This window comes from Giraffa tippelskirchi, chromosome 8 (assembly GCF_054371585.1).
Source record: "Giraffa tippelskirchi isolate mGirTip1 chromosome 8, T2T-mGirTip1v1.2.pri, whole genome shotgun sequence".
Lineage (NCBI taxonomy): Eukaryota > Metazoa > Chordata > Mammalia > Artiodactyla > Giraffidae > Giraffa > Giraffa tippelskirchi.
The window spans coordinates 7,820,026-7,846,083 of NC_137282.1; the positions used below are offsets into that span (position 1 = coordinate 7,820,026).

At 43.2% G+C, this 26,058-nt stretch overlaps 2 protein-coding genes across 3 annotated transcripts in view; one reads left to right on the forward strand and one right to left on the reverse strand.

Moving 5' to 3' along the window:
* Nucleotides 1-462: 462 nt before the first annotated feature.
* Nucleotides 463-14,194, reverse strand: SMIM19 (small integral membrane protein 19). Of its 2 annotated transcripts, none has more exons than XM_081519212.1 (4): nt 14,103-14,194; nt 9,613-9,750; nt 7,989-8,113; nt 463-2,629 (listed from the first exon to the last, which is right to left on the reverse strand). In XM_081519212.1, the coding sequence occupies exons 2-4, from the start codon at nt 9,744-9,746 to the stop codon at nt 2,565-2,567; spliced, it is 324 nt and encodes a 107-aa protein (XP_081375338.1). In that variant the 5' UTR covers nt 9,747-9,750; nt 14,103-14,194; the 3' UTR covers nt 463-2,564. The 2 variants fall into 2 exon arrangements, with proteins under 2 accessions (XP_081375338.1, XP_081375339.1); XM_081519213.1 differs by lacking the exon at nt 14,103-14,194 and adding an exon at nt 12,383-12,489.
* A 33-nt stretch (nt 14,195-14,227) lies between these two features.
* Nucleotides 14,228-26,058, forward strand: part of SLC20A2 (solute carrier family 20 member 2) — a 106,125-nt gene continuing 94,294 nt past the window's right edge. The window contains exon 1 of the mRNA XM_081519148.1: nt 14,228-14,264. The gene's annotated coding sequence lies outside the window, so the exon portion shown is untranslated. The remainder of the gene's footprint in view (nt 14,265-26,058) is intronic.

The window sequence follows — 26,058 nt, forward strand, 5'->3', positions numbered from 1 at the left end:
TGTCATCCAACTATCTCATCCTCTGTCACCCCCTTCTCCCGCTTTCAATTTTTCCCATCCTCAGGGTCTTTTCCCATGAGTCAGCTCTTCACATCAGGTGGCCCAAGTATTGGAGTTTCAGCTTCAACATCAGTCCTTCCAATGAATATTCTGGACTGATTCCTTTAGGATGGACTGGTTGGATCTCCTTGTGGTCCAAGGGACTCTCAAGAGTCTTCTCCAACACCACAGTTCAAAAGCACCAATTAATTCTTTGGTGCTCAGCTTTCTTTATGGTCCAACTCTCACATCCATACATGACTACTGGAAAAACCACAGATTTGACTACAAGTACCTTTGTCGGTAAAGTAATCTCTCTGCTTTTTAATATGCTCTCTAGATTGGTCATAGCTTTTCTTCCAAGGAGCAAATGTCTTTTGCTTTCATCATTAGTGTATACAAATAAAAAATCACCACCATCAATTTTGTTGTGATTTATATTTATTTAGGTACACAGTTTGTTCGAATCAGTTGAGATAGCCAGTTTTCATAATTTGTCCAGGTTTGTGCCTTACCTCAGTGATAGCATATGAACCACTCCCACTCCTGATTACATAAGAGCAAAGTTTAAGAGACTGTTCCCTTGCTGCTCTGCTCACCCCAGGCCATAATTGTCACTGTTTACAATCCTTCAGTCTCTGTATTCATTCTGTGTACAGGAGGGGAATTCAAACTCATCTGTGGGTTAAGAAAGAACTATTCCATTTGGTCAACAATCTACCTTGTAAAATATATAAATTTTTGCATGAATAAATTTTAAAGTAACTGTAACTTCCCTGAAATGATTTCATTTGGCCTAAACTTTTTCATTTAAAATTTACATTCTTGGGATTTCCCTGGTGGTGCAGTGGTTAAGACTCTGCCTTCCAACCCAAAGGGTGCAGGTTTGATCCCTGTTCAGGGAGCTAAGATCTCACATGCCTCTTGGCCAAAAAACCAAAACAGAAAAAACAGAAACAGTATTATATCAAATCCAATAAAGACTTTTAAAATGGGCCACCTCAAAAACACAAAAATCTTTTACAAAACCCCAGTAGAATAAAATTTATATTCTTTACTTCATAATTGTAAAGGAAAAGGCAATAACATACAAAATGTTAACTCTAACTTTTAAAATTGCATTTTGAGTCAAAAACAAATTCTTTCTCTTTTTTAATATTTATTTGACTGCTCTGGGTCTTAGTTGCTGCATTCGAGATCTTTAGCTGTGGCATGTGGGATCCAGTTGCCTGATGGGGAATTGAACCCTGGGCTCCCTGCATTGGCAGCATGCAGTCTTAGCCACTGGACCACCAGGGAAGTCCTGCAAACAAATTCTTGAACAGTTATATGGACAGTTAAACATACCTGTTATTACCTCCAACCAGCTTTTATTTAAATAAATGTGAAAAACTGGGCAAAAACATTTCAGTGTTTTCAGCATGAAGTTTTCAGCACAAAAATGGTACAAGGTATGAGTCTACAGGGAAGCTTATTATGGTAAAAAAAAAAAAAAAAGCCCAAGAAGCTAGGCAGTTAAACATTTATAGTCATAAGATCCCAAAGCAAGTAGCTAGCACCAGTCAGAGGTGCCCATGTATTCCGAAGCACGGCCCTGGCACGGCCGGAAGAAGACTCTTCTGGTAGAAGGAACTCGTGGGAACACAATGAAGGGGAACGAACTCCAGTCCCAGGACACCTCCACAACCAGCAGGGGGGTGTGCATCAGGATTTCACGATGCGGAAAAGACAGTTTCCTGTGTGAATCTTGAAGAAGCAAAGACGGCTAATTCAATCTGAGGTAACAACAGCCACAAGAACACACATTAGTCCCTTATCCATTATGACATTTATCCCATGACACAATCGAAGAGGAAGGTCTTTCAATGATTTGATGTTTATTTTTTAATTTTGCGAAAAAGTTCGAAAGTGGCCTAGGCTCCAGACTCTTGTGCTTTTGCTCCTGATTGCATCCTGGAGAAGGCAATGGCACCCCACTCCAGTACTCTTGCCTGGAAAATCCCATGGACAGAGGAGCCTGGTAGGCTGCAGTCCATGGGGTCGCTAAGAGTAGGACATGACTGAGCGACTTCACTTTCACTTTTCACTTTCATGCACTGGAGAAGGAAATGGCAACCCACTCCAATGTTCTTGCCTGGAGAATCCCAGGGACGGCGGAGCCTGGTGGGATGCCATCTATGGGGTCGCACAGAGTTGGACATGACTGAAGCGACTTAGCAGCAGCAGCAGCAGCATCCTGAAGGAGTCGAAGGTTTTCACAAGGTAAGAGCGCCATCTCTGGTGACCGTCTACCTTCCCAGACTCTCTGTGTTCAGGCCTTTGGAGGCATTTTTAATTTGAGGAACAAATGATTTGGAGATGAAATTTTAAAAAGTGAAACCAAACACACCAGAAAACTGGGGGGGAAAGTCACAAACAAAATGATTTCATGGAGACAGAAGTTAAAAACGCTGGTCATGATTTAGTAGCGGGAGGAGACTGCACTCTTGAATGACAAGCATTTATGCCACTGATTTTCTGAGATTTCATTCCAGCGAGAGCTGCACACTGTCAGCTTGGCTCTGTGGCTGCTGATAGTCATATTTCCTGGCTATTAGGAAACAAACAAACCAAAAAAACAAGAAAAAAGGAGATACAATTAATAAAGTCACAAAATCATTATGAGTTCACATCATTAAATTACAGTTATGATTCTCAGTAAAGAATTAGCTTAGAATTAAGCAGTTTTTTTTCACTAGAGGAAATTTATGATATTTTGTGATCCTCTAATTTCTCAGCAGTGCTGATATCCATTTTCAAATGTTTATTATTATTGTTTTGTACACTGGCTTATTCAGAACATTAAAACACAGAGGGTGTGCATGCTCAGCCATTTCAGTCGTGTCCAATTCTTTGTGACCCTGTGGACTGTAGCCCGCCAGGCTCCTCTGTCCATGAGATTCTCCAGGCAAGAATACTGGAGTGGGTTGCCATGCCCTGCTCTAGGGGATCTTCCTGATCCAGGGATCAAACCCGCGTCTCCCACCATCTCCTGCACTGGCAGGCTGGTTCTTTACCACTAGCACCATCTGGGAAGCCCAAAATATATGGTAAATACTAATTAAGCTACTAAACTCAAAGTAACATTTTGTAATGTCCTTTTTTCTTATCCTCCATCTCCACCTCAAGATAAATGATTAATAATGCTTTTGTCTACATCATAAAGAATTTGACTATATATTAAATGACAAGCCTAAGACATTTACTGAACATTGTCATTAATATAAACAAGAAGAAAAAACATACTTGCAATTCTGTACCGTTTTTGTTTTTCTGAGAAATAATTATTGAAGGTCTTAACCTGAAAATTAGAGAGTGGAGAGCCAAAGTCTTGTGAATGGTCTAGCTTTGAAGCTTTCAGTCTCTTCGTTAAGTTTTTACCAGCAAAGGAAGAAATACTATTTGTTAATATACTCAGGGTGGATCCAGACTTTTGTGGCCTAAAGCTTATACAATTTGGGGGGGTCCTCTTTAAGGAATCTTCCTGCAATGCAGGAGACCCCAGTTCAATTTCTGGGTCGGGAAGATCCCCTAGAGAAGGGATAGGCTACCCACTCCAGTATTCTTGGGCTTCCCTGGTGGCTCAGCTGCTAAAGAATCTGCCTGCAGTGCAGAAGACCTGGGTTTGATCCCTGGGTTGGGAAGATCCGTTGGAGAAGGGAACAGCTACCCACTCCAGTATTCTGGCCTGGAGAATTCTATGGACTGTATATTCCATGGGATCACAAAGAGTCGGACACGACTGAGCAACTTTCACTCTTTAAGGAAGAAAATTTTGTTTGCTTCTTCCTTGAACCTACAGACTAAATCAGGATTAGATATGTCATCAACACTAAGAATGATGCAATGTGATGGGACTCATTAAATGTGCAAATACTCACTATTTATAAGAACAATGGCTTCCAAAGATGTCCACATCCTAATCTCCATAATCAGTGAATATGTTACCTTCTAGGGCAGAAGGGACTTTAAAGACGTGATGAAGGACGTTGAGAGGGGGGATTATGTAATCACCTTGATTATTTGGCCCAGGACCCAACCCAGGGGCCCTGAAAATCAGAGAACCTCTACCGGCTGAGTTCAGAGACAAAGGGAGCTATAAAAATGCAAGATTGATCAGAAAGACGCGATGTCACTGGCTTTGAAGACGGGTGAATGAGGCCACAAACCAAGCAATGCGGTAGCTTCTAGAAGCTGGAAAAGGCAAAGAAACACACTCTCATTCACAGCCTCCAGAAAGAAACAGAACTCTGCTGACACCATGATTTTAGCCTAGTGAAACTGCTGTGGGACTTTTAACCTATAATTGTAAGATTTGTGCTGTGTCAGCCACTGAATTTGTGGCAATGGAGTAGCAACAGAAAACTAATACACCTTACAAACACAGGCATTCGGACAAATTTCAGTTTTCAGTTTTTGCCATTCTCACCAAAGAAGAAAAAGAACGCTACACTGGGTTCAAACTTGTATATGCTATGCTAGTGAGTATTTTATTTTTTTGATGGAAGCTAACTTCTGGGGGTTTCTTGTTTTTGTATTTTGGCTGCGCTGCGTGGCATCGCAGGATTTTAGATCCCCCACCAGGGATCGAACTCTGGTTTCTGCAATGAAAGCACTGAATCCTAAACGCTAGGCCACCAGGGCACTCCCACTAACCTCTGTTTTGAGTAGGCATCAAGGAAAACCTAATCCTTTATTTTTAATTTTCCATACAGAGCTTCTCGCTCTCTGTGTTTTTAATACTTAGGTTTTATTGAGGATTTTTTTTTTTTAGGTAAAATACAAGAACATTAAAATTCACCATTTTCACCGTTATTATGGACGGAGGAGCCTGGTAGGCTGCAGCCCATGGGGTCGCCAAGAGTCAGACACGACTGAGCGACTTCACTTTCACTTGTCACTTTCATGCACTGGAGGAGGAAATGGCAACCCACTCCAGTATTCTTGCCTGGAGAATCCCAGGGATGGAGGAGCCTGGTGGGCTGCCGTCTGTGGGGTCGCACAGAGTCGGACACGACTGAAGAGACTTAGCAGCAGCAGCAGCAGCAGCAAGTGGTTCAAGGGCAGAAGCTCGATTCACACTGCTGTGCTGCCACCAGCAGCAGCCGTCTGTCCCCCACCCCATGCTGACCTCTCTCCTCCACACAGAAAAATTCCCTGTTCCCTCCTCCTGCAGCTCCTGGTGAGGACTCTGACTCTCTGTCTCTGCGAATTTGCTTCACAGAAGTGAAGTCACACACTATTTGTTATTTTGTGACTGGCTTCCTTCACTTCCTGATAAGAGTAATTATGAAGCATAATGTCTTCGAGGTTCATGCCTGTCGTAGCACCTGTCAGAATTTCCTTCCCTTTAAAGGCTGAATAATAAATACTCTGTGCATGTACAGACCACAGGCTATGGATCCATTCAGGAGTCAAGGACACTTGGGTTGTTTCCATCTTCTGGCTACTATGAATAATGCTGCTCTGTTAAATTCAGTTTTACTTCTTATTCTGAACCAGTAACACACGAATATGATACAAAATGCAAAAGGGACCCAAAGAGGAAACAATGAAAGTGGATCTTCCTCCCACCTGATCAGCCCTGCAGCCCCTTTCCACAGAGGAACTGCTGCCTATAGTTCTCAGGGTGAGATTTATGCTGAAGAAATTTTAGAAGTTCTACTTGTGTTAGAAAACTCATATGTATATATGTCTTTTTCCCACTTTTCACCTGAAATTCCAGTCTCCTGAGAGATATACTAGTAATATCTTGCTGATCATTCTTTCTCGCTTCTCTTTATGTCCATCAGCGTGCACACATACACATTTAACATTTTACTGCACATATCTTTCTTTTAAAAATACTGTCTTTTCTCCTTGAGTTCCACAGCATCCCCATCAAGGTAATGAATACTAATAATCTCATGTGTATCTTTCCAAGCTTTCCTCCAGGCTTGCATAATTATACAGAACATTTTTACACACAATCCTATCAAAAAATGGGCAGAAGACTTAAACAGACTTTTTTCCCCGAAGACGACACAACATATGGCCAACAAGCACATGAAAGGATGCTCAACGTCGCTAATTACTAGAGAAAGGCAAATCCAAACTACAAGGGTCAGAATGGCCAGCATCAAAAAATCTACAAACAATAATGTGGAGAAAAGAGACCCCTCCTCCACTCTTGGTGGGAATATAAACTGGTACAACCATTATGGAGAACAGGACAGACGAGCCTCAAAAAACTAAAGATGTCCAATCCTGCAACCCTACTCCTGGACATATGTCCAGAGAAAACTGGATATATGAAAAGGTACATGCACCCTAATGTTCACAGGTGCATGATTTATAATAGTCAAGCCAAGTTCACTGTTTATAATAGCCAAGACAATGAAAGCAATCTAAACATCCGTATAAGTGAAGTAAGTCAGAGAAAGAAATATCATTGATACTGCTTATATGTGACATTTAAAAAAACAAAAAAAGATATACATGAACTTTTTCACAGAACAGAAGTAGACCCACAGATATAAAGGAGTGGGGGAGGGATGAATTGGGAGGTTGGGATTAACACATGCACACGACTGAGCATAAAATGATGACCAACAAGGGCTTACTAAAGAGCACAAGGAACTATACTCAATATTCGTGGTGCTCTATAGGGAAAAAAATCTGAAAAAGAATATATATATATATTTATAAATGTATAGCTGAATCACTGGGCTATATACATGTAAACACAGGTATAACACAACACTGTAACTCAACTATACGTTGATAAGAAAAATGATAGAGAACTTTTTTTTTTTTGATAGAGAACACTTTTACTACACATACGTGTCGTAGTCATTCAGTGTTAAAGGAGTGGCGCCCTAGCATATATATAATTACATCTTGCCCTTCCTCATTTAATGACACACCATGGAAGCCACACCTCATTTTTTTTAACGGTGGCATCAGAGGTTGTGGCTTGGATGTACAATTCACCCTGGCTCCGTGCCCTCTAACCTTTGTTTCTTCTCCAGCACCTACACACTCAGCGTTCGGTGTCACAGGATATGTTAATAACCTCTGGCCTGGAAGCTGCTCCTATACACATATAATGTGGCTGCAGTACTCGGTCATTTAATTGAAACTAAAGTGACTGCAAACTCTGTAAACACAAAATTCAAACCCACACTAAAAGTAGCTTCAACTCAAAACCTCCCCTTAGCTGGATCCTCAAAGTGCTCGTGGCCACCTCAGTGCCGCTGCACATGAGGCAAGTCAGAAGAGGACCAGACAGCAGTCTCATCGGCTAGCAAAACATCTAATTTTTGCTGAATTTTCAAAAACGTGATCACATGAACCGCTTGCTAGGGCTCCTTTCAGGGGGAGGGCTCTGCATGGGGGAAGGGTCCTGAAGCACTAACTTCATGCTAACCGGGTACTACGCTTCTATTATCAGCTATTTTTTAAAATAAAAACAAATTTTTTTTTCACTGAAGTATAGTTGATTTAAAATGTTGTGTTAGTTCCTGGAGTATGGCAAAGTGATTCACATATACATACATATATTCTTTTCCACTATGGTTTATTACAGGATATTGAATATAGGTCCTTGTGCCACCATCATTTATTTCTGATAACCTTTGAAAACTAGACTCAAATCTAAAAAGTATGTATTAAACATGCTTATGTAAGTAATAAGGGTTCCTAGGTGGTGCAGTGGTAAACAATCTGCCTGCCAAGCAGGAGACGAAGGTTTGATCCCTAGGTCGGAAAGATTGCCCAGGAAAAGAAATGGCAACCCGCTCCAGTATTCTTGTCCGGGAAATCTCATGGACAGAGGAGCCTGGCGGGCTACAGTCCACGGGGTTGCAAAGAGTCAGACATGACTGAGCAACTAAACAACGTGTATGTAATTAGGCACAGAGTATACTTACAAATGGAGTACATTTCCAGTTGCTGTCTTAAACGAATTTTGCTTATTGTGTCATAAAAGTTGGGCTCTGACAGAGTTTCTGCTGGAGGTGGCAAACTGAATATCCTCATAATTCTCCTTTTATTCCTAAAACACAAAAACAATGCAGAAAAGAGATCTGCATTCACAGCTATAGGACTGTAACACTCTCATGATCGTAGTAACCAGAAGCTGCATTAAAAGGACATAAGTGGCCATGAGTTCATCTTCGGTTTTGTCCCCGTGAGATGCTACCTTGGCTCAAGTATTCTTTCTTTCACTAAAAGTAAGAAGTTGTATATGTATAGTCACCGAGTTACAAGAAAGGAAAAGTAGTGACTGAATACACCCACTTCATAGGACATGTCTCCCCTCATCTCCACAAAAATGCCCTATTGTTCGGAAAAATGCACAGACAAAAAAAGGACGATTTTGATTTTTTTTTTCCTCCCCGTCATGTCATGCAAATAAAGCTAATTTACTGGAGGTAGAGAATAGACAGAATGCGAGCGTACCTTAATTCTGGGAAACAATGAATAAAACTATTTCTTAAATAGAGTAGCATGGCCTTAGTGGGGTCATCTAGTTAAAATGAACAACAGCCTGTCTATGCTTTTAAGACGGTGGGGTGGGGAGGAGGCGGCAGCTCTTTCTAGGGGACGCTGTCACCTGCCAGTGGCCCTGGGGTGATCCGTGGGGGCTCTTCTCGCCCCTCCCCCAGCCTGGAGTCCAGGAGGCCAGCGGCTCAGGGTTCATGGGGCTGTGAAGGGCAAGCCTGCGTGTCCCACGGGCAGTGTGAATCTGAACTGTTTCCCAGGCCAGGCAGCAATTATTCTTGGATGACTAATTATCCTGAACTGTCTAATGCCTCTGACCTTGGTGCAGGACGTCACAAAGCATGTGGCTATGAGCAGAAGCAACTCAATCCAGCTACTGCTGTTCTTCCTCTTGAAAGCAACACCTCCCTCCCTTTTCGTTCACTGTCCTTAAAGGAGCCCGGGAGTGTGGAAAAGGACAGTTAAACTGCACGACAGTGTCTGGAATTACAGCAGGAAGTATTTGTGGAAGATTTACACTGTGCGCCACTGCAGGGACACAAAGGTGAAATAAAAATCCCTGTTCTTGGGGGACTGAGTGTTTGCGGGATCGACAGACAGGAAATCGGACCGTACAACATCGTTCACTAAATTCTGGGACACAGTCACGCGTAAGAAACAGAAGGGAAAGCTTGAAACGTGCGAGGACAGAAGTGCTGAACACGTAGGAGTTAGTGTTTGTGCATTTCAGGGACGTGGGCCAAAAATCTGTGCTCATCCGAGGGTGACAGTGAACTGGCTGAGTGGTAACTCTGAGCTATATCAGAAGGGATAGAATGGGAGTACCGAGCAGCTGGCCTGGGAGCCGAGAGCGGCGCTCACAGCCCGTCTCCCAGAGCAGCTGGGTTTTCCAGGCCAGGTCCTGGTGTCTGGTATTTGAGGGCAGGGCCATGGTAGGAACCAAAATGCCGATGAAATCATTTTTGTGCATTGAATTTAGATCAGACCAACCAACCTGCAAAACTTGTAAATGCTCAGGATCTTATCAACCCTGAGAACCTCGAGCCTTACCTCTTGGCGTACATGAAGAGCCCGAAGCTGACGAGGATCACCACCAGGTAGACGTTGGTGGCTTCATTCCAGGCCTCATGGACGCTGTAGTCCATGGGCCCATCGTCCCCCATCACTCCGTAGCCCCTAGGCATCAGCCTGTAAGATAGTCAAGAGGGCTGGTGACATTGTGACGACCAGACAAAGGCGGGCAGAGGGCCTGCTGGCCAGCGGCAGCCCCTGCTTGTCTCTGTGTGGCCTAGGAGCCAAAAATGGTTTCACATTTCCAATGGATACATTCTAAATGGCTGAGAGTACTACCAGTATCTTCCATTTTTGCCTCACAGCCCTCAAAGCCTAAAATATATACAATCTGGCCTGTTAAGATTTACAAAACAGAAAACAGACTCACAGACTTAGAAAACAAACTTATGGTTACCAAAGGGGAAAGGGGAGGGGGTGGAGAGGGATAAATTAGGAGTCTGGGATTGATACATTTGCACCACTATATATCAAATAATCAACAAAGATCTCCTGTCTAGCACCAGGAACTCTAATCAACACTGTAATAAACTATATTGGCAAACAATCTGAAAAACAATGGATATATGTACATGTATAACTAAGTCACTTTGCTGTATTCCTGACACGAACACAATATGGTAAACCACCACTCATATCCTAATATATTAATTAATAAAATAAAAAATTAAGTTAAAAAAAGGCAAGAAAAAGTTGACCAACCTTGATCTAGATCACTAAGGGACAGAACGCATTTCCCCTTATTTCTGACTTTGAAACATCATAGCCCCTACATAAAAGTTCAAACTTCGAGATTAAAAAAATATTTCTAAAAGGGATATGGGTTGAAATATTATTGCACATTTTCCAACCTGTAACTATTACCCAGGCAAATGCACCTGAATACTTAAGACACAGGCCCACACAACTGGCCAGGATGCTAAGAGAACAGGACAGTGCTGGATTCATGACAGCGGCTTTGATGAGATGTGATGGCCAGGACCATGCTCTCCCACAGGCCCCTGAAGCACCTGCAAATCGAACATGTCTGCAACTTTATCTATGCAGCCTTGGCCTCCTGGCCAAATGTGGTTGAAAGAAGCTATAAAAAGTCACTTTTTGCTATTTACACAGCTGTGACTTCTATTCAAGGAAGTGCATTCTTTGGACATTCCCACAGAAAATAAGAGTGATAACAGCAAGTGTATCAAGTAGCGAGGGAAAGAGTCCTGGTTTCTCACTTGCCATTGGGAAGTTCATTGAATTGTTCCTTAAAGAGAAAGTTGTTCCCTTGTGTTAAATCTCAACTAAGTAAGTATAAATGATTTAATATGTGGAAGAAATTCAGAAGTGTTGTTTTAGACACTCTATCAAAAGGAGAAAAACTGAACAAATGACAGGTGATAACTTACTGTAGTTTCTAATGATAGTCATTTTCTAATACCAAGAAAAAGGGTATGTGGAATGTCTAAGAAATCATTTTGCAATTTTTTCTAGACATCCTAAAATAGTGAAAGCATTGCAGAAATTCCTCCACTGAAATATCTGTCCTATGAGCCTCCAAAATGTTTTTTAATGTAGATTTGTCTCAGTTAATAAGTGCACATTAAGGGCGGAGTCTGTTTTCTTTCTTACAGTTTGCCTCTGCATAAAATGCAATTTCCCCAGGGTCTGCTCCCAGGTCAGGTAGCATGTTGGCCCCTTTCTTACACCTGCAATCTCTATCAGAGGTCTAGGGACAGACTGTATTCATTTATAATAAAGTGAGTATCACTGAATGGCCATTTAACTTAAATTCTAGACACTGAGGGCAAGAGTAATGTCTCTGAAACATCTATGTGTGTCTGATGAAAATAAAGATTGGTCTTAGTAAATTAGTCAGAGACTAATAAAAACAGAATTTAAATGATGAAATTTTATAGCTGCAAGATCTAAACATTATTAAATCATTAAACATACACAGTTACTAGCTACTAAAGACTGGCAATGGATTTTTTTTTTAAAGAGAGTGGGAGGTGCAGGGGGATTTGACATTATTCACAGTTTGATTCTTATGCCTTAAATCTGAACTCCAGAGTTTCTCTGAGTGTAACATCATTCATGGTAAGTAATCAGCCTACCTTAAAAGGGGAAACTTTTGGAAGATCAGAGACTATAACTGTCTTTATGGGTGAGGAATCTAGAATTTTTTTCTAGATTTTCATTGGTGCCAAAATGTAAAATAACAATGACTGTTTCGGGCTCTAAGAGATGACTTTAGGGCTTCCCTGGTGGCAATGGTAAAGAATCTGCCTGCCAAAGCAGGAGACGTGGGTTTGATCCCTGGTCCGGGAGGATCCCACATACCTCGGAGAAACTAAACCCTTGAGCCGGTGCTTTAGAGCCCAGGAACCACAACTACTGAGCCCATTTGCTGCAGGTACTGAAGCCCTTGCGCTAGGGAAGCCCCCACAGTGCGAATGCACTGCAACTGCAGAGTACCCCGCCCCTCGTCCGCCACAACTCAAGAAGAGACTGCGCAACAATGAAGACCCAGTACAGCCAAAAATAAATACAATTATTTTAAAAAAAGAGAGAGAGATGATTTTAGATGTCTGATTTGAGATGCTGTGGAAGGCCCGGCATTACCACGCTGTCCCTGAGTGGGGTACGTTTCAGGATTGGGAGTTAGTAAGAAATTAGAGAAGGAACAAGGAACATACATATCTATGGCTACTGAGACATTTTGTCGGTGCCCTTTATCTGACACAACTGTGAAAGGGTCTCCTACCTGTGTTCTAACACCTGACTCTTCTGAGCCAGGTTAATTTCTTGCGTTTCACAAAATTCTGTTCCTGCACCCCTCAATAAATGGTGTGTTCCTTCAGAGCTGTCTTCCTCCTGCTACAAATATGCCAGTCTCGCTTTATATTCGGAGGAGGATTCTAAAATACTGCTAACCACAAATGGTGAAATTTTACCAAGAGTTATACAACTTGATTGGTATGCAATGACAGTATGCAGTAACACTACTGTTCCGGGGACACGCACTTGAGTTATTTTTAGTAGTGTAGTTGTGAAAGATTTGCACCAAGGGTAGGCCTGCCCTGCCCAGTCCCCTGTCACGACCAATGACACGACTCTGTAAGCCTGTCCAAAGTCACCGTACAGACCATGGCTCCCAAGTGGCCTGAACTATGACCGGCCCCCTCCCAGCTCACCACAGTCTAGCCAAGTGTACTCACACAACCTCCCTCTTGAGGACAAAATGCCCAGGGGCATTACAATGGTTCCTTCCTGGCATGTTAATGGATATTTCAGCAAGCTCACCATGTGCTTGGATTGTCATGCAGGGCTTTTCTGAGAAAACGGAACTTTTTCCACATATTTTTTTCTGTAAATTAATGCTTGAACTATTTCAGCAAGGAGTTGCTGAAATAAGTATCCAGAACATAAGTGCCGAACATAAGTATCCAGAGATAAAGTTGGCAAAACGTGAACAACTAGGGATAGATTTCAGTTTGACAAACTTCTACGTAGAGAACTAAACCTCTCCTTGGGATCAAGTGGCTGTATCATAAACTAAAAAAAAATATATATATATATATATATATTTTTTTCTTTTTTCCTGTTTGGGGTTCCTGATGCTACCTCTGGTGGTGGTGGTTTGGTCCCTAAGTCGTGTCTGCCCCTTGCGACCCCATGGACTGTAGCCCACCAGGCTCCTCTGTCCATGGATTTCTCCAGACAAGAAGACTGGAGTGGGTTGCCATGCCTTCCTCCAGGGGGATCTTCAAAATTGAAGATCCCTTGTCATCACGCCTTAAATGTTACCAATTTCGCCTCTCACTTAAGAGCTTTGTTATTTTGAAACGAATCCAGATGGGACTCACTTAAACAGTTCCAGGAGTTCCTCACACAACACAACCCACCACCACCACTGACGGGATTTTTCTCTCCTTCCTCCGAAGCGCTCAAGGTTTGGGGCTCCCGGAGCGGAAGGGGACAAAGTCACAGGCCTCCCACCCGCGGGCCGATGAAGGGCAGTGGGCATCTGAGGGCGCCCGTGCCGGGCAGCCCACAGACTCGGTGACTCCTCACCACCCGCGTGCTGGGCGCACTCGAGCTCCCACTTGGCAGGAGCCCCGGGGATGACGGCGGTGAGGGTGAGGGTTACACAACTCGCCCGGAGCCACCCCCAGGCGGGGGAGTCACGACTTGCGCGCTGCCGGCCCGACCCAGACGCGTGAGGCGCGCTCTTCCCGGAAAGCAGAGCGGGCGGGCGGACGGTGAAGCCCCGTCCCGGGGTGGGCAGCGCGCGGCCCCCCCCGCCAGCCCCGCCAGCCCCGCCAGCCCCGCCAGCCCCGGCCTTCCCGCCGCGTCTCTGGTGCGCGCAGCCGGCGGCTCGCTCCGGGGCGCGGGCAGCGGGCCTGGGGGCGGCGCGGCGGGGCGGGGCGGGGCGGGGCGCGCGGCGGGGCGGGGCGCGGGGCGCAGGGCGCGGGGCCACTCACGCGGCTCGCTCCGCCGGCGGCGCGCGGCCGGGCTGCTCCGCGGGGGCTCTTTGCGCCGCGCCGGCGACCGGACGCGCGGACCCGGTTCCCGCGCGGACCGGACGGCGTCTGCTTCGTCACTTCCTGCCTGCCCGGCGGCTTCCGGAGGGAACGAGGAGCCAGGTCTTTCCCCCTCACCCACCCCGCCCCGCCCCGCTCCCCTGTCGGGGCGCGACCCGGGGAGACGCGGCGACGGCCCCGGGGCCGCCCGCGGGCGCGTGAGTGCGGCCCGGCTCCCCTCCCCGGCCCCGCGGCGCCGGCCCCTCCCCGCGGCCCTCGGGGCTCGGTGGCCCGCGTCCGGCCGCCCCGGCCTGGAGTCCACCTGCGTCCGAGCGCGCGGGGCGAAGGGACGGGGGCTCCCGGGCACCGTGGCGCCGGCCCGGCGTGCGAGGAGGGCGTGTGCCTTGGCCGCCCCCTCCCCGGGTCGAGATTCAGCTTGGAAACGCGAAGATTTTTTTTTTACCCCGTTCGTGATGTGGGCGTAGGGTTACTTTTCGTATTGACTTAGGAAAGCACGTGCTCTCCAAACTGGCTTTTGCGCTTTCCCTGTCATCGTCAGTGATTCTCTATCATCGTAAATCATGCGTGGCCGAAGCGACTGAAATGTTTTAAAAGCCGGATGCGCCCAGGATGATGTAGTCTTGTCAGTTTAAGTGGCTTAGGGGTATAATTTTTTTTGTGTGTAAGGACTTGCAAAAAAAATTCCAGCAAGAGACATGTAATGAATTTATGTAGGATTTCAGTGTCAGTATTGAAGTAATCAGATTTCAGTGGTTGGCACAGCCTCGCAAGTAAATGGCCCCTTATCCACGAGCTTTAGGTCTTAACTGTTCATTTTGAGCGTGTTCTCTAAGATCGGCTGACTGCCGATTATAATTCCTCACGAGACGACGTAGAGGTTGTGTCTTTAGTTGATAAGCAGAGATTAGAGCTAACATTTAACATTCTACCCTGTAACAAGTTTTCTCTGCTTCTTTTTGGATCATTCTGTTCAAATAAAACTCACCTCTGTCTAGATGAATAGCATTGCTTGGTGGATAACATAAAAGCTTTATTTCTAGTAGTAACACGTATTAGCTTATATACATTATGTATACATAATCATGCTTTACAATTGCTTAGTATGATTACAAGTTGGAAAATTAGGAACAGTAATACTGGGCAATGTTTAGTAGTGGTTGTTTGCCATACTTGTTTCAAATCACCTACACGCTTTATCTCATTTAATCTTTGGGATAACTTTTTGCATAAACATAGGTTACTCTGAAGTACTTGAGCACACGAGTTTGATTTGAATGTGTCTAAATGATGAATATATACATTAATTGCTCCTGTTTCTGTTTTTTGTAAAACAAGGGTGTTGGCAATATAAAATGACTGAGTAAATGTGTTTTTCAAGTTGGAAGATAGCTTTTCACTTGCATGGAGTTGCAGTTAGTCCCTTTATTGGAGTATTCAGTAGTTTCCAAAGCCCTATGTCTTTTTTATCAAAGTTCCCATTACATGTCATTGTCACTCAATCAACAGGCTGTGCTTGGACGTTCAGAAAAAGTAAATGTTGGGAAAGCCTTAATTGCCCCTGGTGAAAGGTCTCCTCTTACCCTGTTTAGTCTCTTAGTGACATTCCTAATTAAGGGGTTAACAAATGACATACAGGAAGGGTGATTTTCCAGTACCAAACCAAGGGACTAAAGAACAGTGGGTTGACTGTTACTTTGTTGATGAGTCTAACATTCATGGGTACATGAAGGTTAAGAATGTTATGTAATCTATGTTGTAGAGGTTCTAACCTCATTTTTCAGTTTGCCTTTGAATGTTTTAAACATATTCGAGTCCAGTACTTTGTGCATTAAGAAATTTTTGACTAGATTTAATTGAGTAGTTTGGACATCCTTAATCAAGTTTATTCTGGGTCTTCCCTGGCGGTCTAATGGTTAAGACTGTACTTCCAGTGCAGGGGGCGTGGTTTCCATTGCTGGGCAGGCAAGTTGCGCAGGGCAACCAAAAAAAAAAGGAAAAGATTATTCTGTTTCCAGGGGCGATGGTGGGATCCAGCAGTGTGCATCCTAGAGAGAAGAAGCGGTTGAAAGTCTTGCAGAGGATGAGGGAAGCGCTCAGAAATGTGTCTTATTTGTGATGACAGCGTGTTGGACTTAACCCATCTTTGTATAGTGGTCCGCCATCAGTAAGGGATTGAGAGCACTTTTGCCAGTCAATATTTATAAGAGGTTCCTTTACCCGAAGGCATTCTCTTCCGGGAGGAGATGAGTGGAGGTTTGTCATCAGTGGAAAGATGTAGAAGACAAAGATACAAGTGTTAATCCTTCCGCCCATCGTGACTAACTGATTCCTGCCACCACATGCATCTTCAGGCACTTCCCTAGGGGATCTTTGATGTCTGTGGGCAGGCGCTATAGAAGAGGGAAGAAGGGAAAGGGTGGGAGGAGATGGTACAGGGCTTTATGAACCGGCATTCATTTGGGCCTCCACAGCCTCTGAAAATCTTTCCAATAATATTGACTGTGTGTGTCTGTAAACGTCTTATATGTTATTTGTGTTCAGAATAGAGAATGTCTCTTTAATGTGCTTCATAAACAGTGGAGTGTACTTAAAGTACAGAACAGGAAAAGTTGTTAACCTCTGTGTGTTTGCCATTGTTGGAAGCCGGAGCGACCGTAATGCCAGCCTTGGCTCCTGTTTGTGAGGCATTGAAGCAGTGTTGTGTTTCATCCGAGAGAACACCCTTCCTCCTTACTTCAGAACTCAGCTATCATGTGGAGTGAGTGCCCTTTTCGGTCCTGTGGTGCTGGGGCCTTTTCTAGGTCCCTCGTGGCCGTATCTCGGCCTGCGGAAGGTGTGCGGTGAATGTCTGTGGGATGAACAGGTGTGCTGGAATCCGCTCTCCGTGCCCGCCTCTTGTGGAAGCTCCACTCGCCTCCAGGGGCAGGGAGGGCTCCTCCTCTCCAGGGCCCCGGCTCACGAGGAGCCCCCTTGGCGGTCAATCTTTTATGACTTGATATTGCTGCAGGAGTGTTTTCCTGTGTTTTGTTTCCCCACCCAACATACAGGCTGCTCCAGGGCAGGGAATGCATGTTTGTACAGGTCTGGGTTTGAGAACTTCCTTGTTCATCCGGTATAACAATCGATACTGAGTAGGTTCATTTTTACCTCTTGAGTGACTAGTAGGTGCCATGGGGGAACGTCAGAAATACTCAAGATGTGGTCCCAGGCCTCAAGTGGGTAGTATCTTAGTTAAGCAAACATTGTGTACACATGTGGAACAGTATGAGAATTTGGAGTTACATAAAGCAAATAGTAATAGCTAATATCGATGGAGTGCTTAGAATGTGCTTCTGCATCTAGATTTATTTGACTCTCACAACAATCCTGTTATCCCGTTATAGCCCCATTTTTTACATGGAGAAACTGAGGCACAGAGAGATTCAGCCACTTGCCTGAGATCACGATGCAAGCAGTAAGCTAGGGAGACGGGATGTGAACCCCAGGCAGCCTGGCTCTGGAAACAGTGTGGAGTCTCCCCGGAGCTTTACTTCATCAAAGATAGAAGAGAGAGCTAAAACTTGACCCTAGTTTCTCAGCTGTACAAACTCTTTTACAATTTCAGAGTAGCATTCACAGTGGCAGTGACTCTCAGCTGCAGAAGCAATGCCGGATTTTCCAGGCAGAAGAGGTTGATAATGAAGTGGTTGAGGGGACTCTCTATTTTGATATGACTGAAAGCACCAAGAAGAGAAACCGAATTTTGCATTTCAAAGCTGAGTGAGGAGTAGGACTCTTGCTTGGTAGACTCTTGTTGAATTCTAGGACAGTGATTCACAAGGTCGAAGGGCCGTGACTGTTGAGGATACTAATTCAGTGTCTACTCATGTGAAATAAAACAGTGCTGAATGAACTTGTTACTACCCTTCTTTTAAAAAACATGTTTAAGCCCCTAGTGAATGTAACTTACCAGGATCAGAGTGTCACGGAAGGCTTCCAGTGCCCATCTGTCTGGTTGCCTTGTCCTTACGTGAAATCTTGACCCACTTCTTCAGCTTGTCTTGGACAATCGAGCACACTCTTGGGGCCCGGAGGCCTCTTACAACCAAGTCATATTTCTCTGGTGGGAAAAAAAAAAAAGTAAAACAGCACTGTTGGTTTGGTGACAGACCTGGAGTGAGGTCACTCAGAAGCCATGTGGACTTGGATGAGGGCCTGCAAACAGAACCCAGCAAGATGAAGGAAAATGGTATTCTTCGAAAGCCCAGTTTTGTGTCCCTTTCGTTGGGAGACGACAGTATTATTTTGGGGGTGTTGGGCACCAACAGAGTCCACTGAACCCACGTGACCCCGCCGATAGGGAGCACCGCCATTGGCCCTGGAATCAGAGGAGCGGGTGCCCTGGAGCAGGCCTGGGCCTGGTTAGCAGCTCTGCAGGTACGTGTTCTGGGGGACACATTGCTTCTGCTGGGGGGCTGGGGGGACAGCTTTGTAATTTCAGTAAGAAATGACATGGTGCTGCTCTCGTTTTCACATCAGCTCGTATTCTGGGATGGTCAGCGAAGGAGCTTGTCCAGCAGTTGTGTTCTATTTATGTACCAAGGCGACAGTTAGGGCTAAAAGAAGCTACATGGAAGTGTTTATCCAAGTGGCACGTTAGCCTCAATCTTAGTTTCGGCCTCTTCTCTGAACGGGGGATTTTTAGAGAAAGAGACAATGATGCAGTGATTCATTTGTCTTAAATCTGTCAAGCTGGGGTAATGGTATCCCTCCTGCCCAGTTTTATGACTCTGAGGGTGGTAGAGTGGCACCCTGACCAGTGTGGTGGTGGTTTAAGCACAAGTGTAGGCAGAATGACCCAGGGCTCCTTATACAGTGACAGTCACAAATGCCTCCACCTAATCCAGAGATTAGAGCTCTTTAGAGCCACAGCTGGGTGGGCAGCTGTATTTTAAGCCCTCCTCAGGTGATCCTGGTACCCATCTCCACCTGTTGGAAGAACGAGCCCTGTATTTTATAGATGAGAGAATCAGGGCAAAGTCAAATGGCTTGCCTACAGCTGGTTCAGTGGTTTCAAGATTTTATCACCAGTTAGTGTGCAATTTCAGAGTTTTATGGCTGGAAGAAATTTTCCAGGGCATCAATTCTGTAACTCACTTTATGGCTCCGTATAAATCACACTTGTTCATACCATTTCCAAGTCAGATATGAACACAGAGAAATAGTGTTTTCTCAAAGCCCGTGTTCTGTCCTGGCCAAGGTAAAGATCAAAATGTCAGTCACCAAAATTTCTTTATAATTTTAATGGATACTTTTTGTTAATTTCAGGAACAGAAGTTATTTGCAGTATTTTTTACTGTGGAACCTGTGATGCCCTGTAACATTTTTTTTTTTTTTGAAACTATAGAATATTTAAAACTGAAGTGAAAGATTGAAATTTTTTATGAGTTACTTATCATTCAGTCTTAGCAAGAATTTTCACTACTTCATTAGAGTTTCTTTTGTTTTGGAAATCTGGTTGATTTTTAACTGTTTTTTGTTGTTTGTTTGTTTTCTTTTCTTTTCAGGGCATCTTACCTTGGAAACAGCACAGTTTGGCTTCCACATCTTCTCTGAGCTTAGAGAATCCTTTTTTCACTGTGTCGTCAGTAGGGACAGAGAACCAGGTTTATTCTTCAAGACGTGCCCCAGTGCCTTGGAATAGCAGCCGTTCCTGGAAGTAAATAATTGTGTCGGATGCCTGTGAATAGACTGTAGGGTCAAGTGACCTGATATAATATTCATGGAAGAATGGTTTAAAAAAAACTGAAGAAAAGGCAGATTTCAAGAAGCAACCCAATGCCGTTTAGGATTTTTGAGCAGCTGAAAGAAGATAGTTCTGCAAATACCAAGTGGCACGACTCATGCGTCTGACATTCTCTTTGTTAACCCATTGCTTTAGTGTGTAATATTTGAGTTATTTTTGCTCTACTGCTAAAGCTGGTAATCTGCTTACAATCAGTTTCCTTCTGTGTGGATAGAAAAGTAGTAGATATAATAGGGGAAATGGGAGCTTATAATAGGATGCTGGCCCCAGACATTAACTTTCACTGAAGAATTCCTCAAAGTGCCGGATATCGAGGAATTGCTTCTTCTCAGTGATGGTTCAGATCTTTGTGGCTTCAGATTCATTTCCTTTATCTTCCTCCGGCCTCTGTATGTGCCTGCTTTTTTCTTGCATGGTTTTTTGGAATGAGAAATCTGATGACTATTTTTTCAGTTTAAAAATAAGAATTCTATGAATCATAGCTTCTTAAACTTTCCTAGGATCAAGAGTAAAGTAATTGCCATTCTTTTTCAGAATGGCTCTTTTTTACTGTTTTATGTTCTTACTCGGTGTTTTGTTTTTTCTCCTGTTTTCTAGAGGGAAGTGAAGCATGATCACGATGTTCTGTTTTTAGTTGTGTAGGAGCCCAGACGTAGAATTTATAGGAAATTTACATCTTTCCCCCATTATTGTTTTAACCTTGTTTTAAGCTTCCATCAACCTTCTTTTTAGCAATATTGATATAAAGGCCACGTTCTTACTCTGCCCTTTCTTTTCTAGGGCGGTAGTAAGAAGCAGGGATTTCTCCAAACACTGATAAGCCCAGAAAGAGAAAAAGTGAGAGAGAGGAAGCTTTTGTGATTCACAAATGAAGCAATTGATCATTAAGGTCATTGATGTGTGTGTACATGTGGTCAGTGTGAAAATCAGTGTGTGGGTTAGAGCTAAGATGGTTAACAGACATGAGTAAATTGTACTGTTTTCAGCTCTTCTAACTGTTGCCAAGTCAGTTGACCTCATCAATACTCTTTCTCCTCTGGAGATTGTGGAAACCATTGTTCTTAATCAAGTCTTACCCAACAGAGAAACAAACAAAACAGATTTTAAAATTTAATAAAGCGAAATTCCTGAAACCGTTTGTCTTTTTTTTTTTTTTTGGTATTTCCTTTCACAGAGGCTTCTTTTACCTCCTTCCTTTTTTTGCCTTTCTGCCCTACCTAGTTATCAGCTGGTCTCACGTTAGCATGTATTTCTCATCTGTCCAGAATTTCTTGTTTGGTGTCTTTCCTCCCTGCCTTTCTCTATGACTCAGCCTCCCATGAGAAGGCTTTCTGCTCTCCTCACCGTCGGTTTCCTGGGACGTACCCCTTCCTAGCAAGCCCCTCCGGTCTTTTCTTGTTCTCTCTGTGGGTCCCTGTTGCGCTCCTTGCCTCGCTCGTTTCTGCCGCTCCCCCTGGGTGATGACTTCTGGACCGCCTTGTCTTTTCTGTCTGTAGAGCTCCCTGGTCTGTCCTGGGTTTCATCGAGCTCTGATTCCTGCTCGGCACACTGCATTTATGTTGTTTTCTTCTTATACCTTTTGTGTGTTTGCTCCATGACCCTTTCCCTATTTTCCTTGTCCCTGGTGGCAGGTATTACTAGATGAGTTTGTTGTCTGTGTTTGCATGGAACCCACGTCCTTGCTGTGTATTTCCTGGGTAGCCAGGATGAATCCGTTATTATTAACTTTTCTTGGAACATTGAGCTTCCTGTGTTTTCTGCTTCTAAGAATTAGACTGGTATTCTAGAAGACTAAGCTTACTCCAGAGAGAGGGTAATCATACGATGCTGGCATTTTTAACTGTATTCAAGAGTTCTTGCCATTTTAGTTCACTGCCTTGCCTTGAAAGAGTAAAGACAGACATTCAAAGCAGGTTTGGGGGTAGGAGTGGGTGGAAAATGGGAAAAGAAGGGTAAATACCACAAAAGGACACAGAGTCAATTTCTAGAATGGGAAGGAAAACTGAAACCACAAACCGCAGACACTTAAGATTCATTAGGTAAAAGGTCCCCTAAAAGAATAAAAAGTATCAGTAATTCTGTGAACCAATGTAAATACAAGGTCATCTGTTTTTTTATACTTCAAGTTCTAAGACTTGAATAACAAAACAAACTTAATCTTGTAAATATTTTATTTTGAGAGACTTGATGTCTCCTTAAGTATTAACCTGTGTCGTTTTGTAACAGTCTCAAAGTGTCATTAATAACCAACCCCGTTAGCTTCTTGCCTGCGAAAGCATATCAATTGTATACTTTTGTCCCTTTGGACTCTAGAGTCCTGATGAAAAGGTAGCTTTTTAGCAAAATGTTATGCTGTTGATGATTTACCTTGTCATATTTTTTCCTTCATTCTTGCATGTGTTATGAGTGTGGTGCTGTGTGTATAAACTACTGGAAGTAGACTAATGTGAGTACAGATGCAGCTTTATTAAACGTAAAAAAGGAAAACCTGTAAACCACACAGTGTTAGTTGCTCAGTCGTCTCTGACTCTTTGCGATCCCCTGAACTGTAGCCCAGCAGGCTCCTCTGTCCAAGGAATTCTCCAGGCAAGGATACTGAAGTGAGTGGCCTTTCTCTTCTCTAGGGGACCTCCCCGACCCAGGGATTGAATCTGGGTCTCCTGCATTGCCAGCAGATTCTTTACTGTCCAAGCCACCAGTGAAGCCCATAAAATGTAGTATCTAAATATTACTTTTAAGAACCTCCCAACAAATGGAAGCTGATCACAGTGAATCTTCTTTCTGCCGGAGCCTGCCCTCATTCTGATGGTGGTTGTCAGGTATCTTGGAGCTGATTCTGTCATGTTCACCACTTGTGAGCAGTTAGTAAAATCAACATCAGAACCACTGTTAGGTACTAACAGGAAACGTGTGCAGACGTGCAGAGTGCAGCACCATGTTCTGAGCTTCCAGAAATGGGCAAGGGCTGGGCTCTTCTCTCCAGAAGCTCATCACTGAGTAGGGAATTGTTGATGAGCAAACGATAGCAGCACAGTGGGGCAAATGCAAAAATATATTTACATAAGCAGCAGCTATCACAGGAACAGATGATTTGAGAGAGTCAGAAAGTATAAGTCAGAAACCTCAGAATGTCAGATACAATGTGTAGATAATGGGTGTGTGTGTTGTGATTATGAAGTCATTGGTGGTCCCTCCCTTATTACCTGTGTGAATTGGACAGCTTCCTTAAAGTACTCAGATGCAGTGTCTCCACTTACAAGTAGTGCAAATTGTCTAGTAATCTTGCATGGGTTAAATGAGGTAATATGTAGAAGGGGCCATATGGTTCCTTATGGGCTTCCCAGGTGGCTCTAGTGGCTGGTCCCTGACTCAATTACTGTTTAAAATTTGGAGAACTCAACACTTGGTGGAGAACATGGCAGATGAATGTACTCTTACAGTGTAGATAATGTTGCTGCCCAAACAACTAGAATTCCCATTTCACATATGCTTTTATAGTTTTTAGGAAAACTTACCTTACTAAAAACCTGAGAGTCAATCTCTCTTTTTTTTTTCAAACCAAAAGTTTATTTCCCTTAGACTACCTGCCAGATGTAGTTCTCAATGACAATTATTTCTTCCCATAAGTCCCATCCATTCTCAAATTTAAAATTTGCTCACTTAAGCATGTGTGACAAAAATATGCCATTAGCTTTTGAAGTGTTTAACTAGAGTGACATCACTGGGATGGGTTCTCATAACAACAGCTTGCAGAAAAGTTGGAGGAAGACTTACTGGATACAGACGCTTTGGAATGTGTTATAAAATCAGTTTTTGTGTAGTTACAATCTCAATGCCTGAATTTTATTAGAACCTGAATTTAGTTCTTGGATTATATCTATGTTTTTATTCTTTCAAAAGGTGTTTACATTAACTTCTTTTAACAGAGCCACACTGCACAATCTGCATTTTCTAGTGTAGTAGGAAAAAATTGATGGGCTTCCCTGTTGGCTCAGTGGTAAAGAATCCACCTGCCAATGCAGGAGACGTGGGTTCGATCCCTGGCTTGGGATGATTCCCTGGAGAAGGAAATGGCAACCTACTGCAGTTCTCTTGCCTGGGAAATTTCATGGACAGAGGAGCCTGGCAGGCTATAGTGCATAGGGTAGCGAAAGAGTCAGACACAACTTAGCACCTAAACAATGACAACAAGAAAAAATGGGCACAGTGCTTTAATATTATTTTGCTTACAGTTGGATTCATTTCTTCCTAAATTAGCAGGTCTTAAAATATGGGTCTGTCTTAGACCATATGATAAATCAGTCTGGTTTAAGTTTCAACTGGAGACAAATGATTCTTCTGATCTGGGTTGTTTAGCTTTGTTACAAAAGTCCTCTAATATCATGATTAGATTTGCCTATTCTCTTGTGATTTTGTGTATTATAAGGCTTATATTTGGGATAATTTTTAAATATCAGTATTGAGATGGAACTACCAGCCCTGAATTTTGATCAAAATATGTGTCTTGTCTAAAGCATCTTCAGTAAAGTTCATTATTTGCAGTCAAGGGATTTAAATCAGTTTGGTTTGTGTTTTATGGCTGGTGTTAATTTGTGCTGACATTCCATTCACAGTTAGGGAAACTGTATTTCCATAGTAAGGAAGACTTGGTACATTACTATTGCAAAGTTTGGTTTTAAGCTGCCTATGATTAGACAAGTGGCTTTCACGTGGTATTCTCAGCAGTCCTGTGGGCACATTAATGTGTTTAATCGCCCTAATGAATGTCTAGTTAGCAGAGGCTTTGGGACCTCGCAACAGATGGTGTGGCATGGGCTGAGGTGCTGATCTTGTCTGAGTGCTCTCTGTTACAATCTTTGAGAAATGAAATTTTTTCTGATAGTGTTTTATTTTTTCTTGGATGTTTTTATATTATCATTATTGATAATAATAACAATTGCCCTTATGGAGCCTCAGTAGGGTCAGGCTCTTGACATACATTGAACTCTTTGCTACCACTCAGATAATTTCTAATAAAATTTGAGGTGATAAAATATATTTATGTAGTATATAAATACACATTTATATTGATAAATAAGCAAATAAATGTTAGGTCAGTTCTGCAGATCCGTAGGCTTGTTGTGTTACATTTTCTCCACTGTTAAAATGAGGGCAGAGGAGGTGACTGAACTGCCCAAGGTCACACCGACAGTAAATGGTGAAACTAGGATTACACTCCAGGTCTGATTAAATTCCACGCTTTCCGTCACTTTTAAAATGTTTGCCTTTTAAAAATGTTTCCTCTTGAAAAAGTTAAAATTCAGCAGTTTTATAAATGCGTATTATTTTGAACTAAGATGGACTCTATTAATTCTATGTGAGACGCCTAATTTTTCCCCAAAATAAAACAACAGTGTTCTTGACTATGGAAGTTAATGAGGCTCAATGTTAAATGTAACCAGTGCTCAGTGGAGAAACAAAACCAACTACTATAGAAAAGTACAAAGGAGGTGGTGAAAACTGCTAGGTTGGTGATTTGATGTATGGTTGGTCTTCCAGACTTTTTGGCATATAGATATGTATATGTGTATTTTTTAAGCAAAACTAGTTTTATATCATGTGCTGTCTAGTAACTCGTCTTTCATTTATTATACATTGGCCACCATTCCTCAGCATCATGAGTTTATATATCCTCATTAAAATTTTCCTTTTTCATTTTTTAAAACTAATCTTTTTATTTTAGAACAGTTTGGGCTTTATAGAATATTGCAAAGCTAGTGCAGAGTTCCCCGTTTCCCCTGTCATCAACATCTCACCTTAGTGTGGTGTGTTTGTCAGAACTAATGAGCCGATATTGATACATCGTTATTAGCCAAAGTCCACGCTTTCTCAGACTTCCTTAGTTTTTATCTCTTGTCTTGTTCTGTTCCAGGACTCCACGCTTCAGTCCTCCCGTCTCCTCAGGCTCTTCTTGCCGGGACAGTCTCTTAGACTTCTCTTGGTTTTTATGACTTGGACAGTCTGGTGGCGTACTGGTCAGATATTGTCGAGTGCCCCTCAACTGGAATCTGTGATGTTTTTCTCCTGGTTCAACTGAGGTTGTGTGTTTGTGGGGGAGAGACCCGCTGGGGC

Coding starts and splice junctions, on each gene's coding strand:
- SMIM19 (XM_081519212.1), bottom strand. CDS start 9,746: ATGCCTAGGGGCTACGGAGTGATGGGGGACGATGGGCCCATGGACTAC. Junction 8,114..9,612: donor CTCTTCATGTACGCCAAGAG/GTAAGGCTCGAG, acceptor TTTGTGTTTTAG/GAATAAAAGGAGAATTATGA. Junction 2,630..7,988: donor ACTGGAAATGTACTCCATTT/GTAAGTATACTC, acceptor GTTTCCTAATAG/CCAGGAAATATGACTATCAG.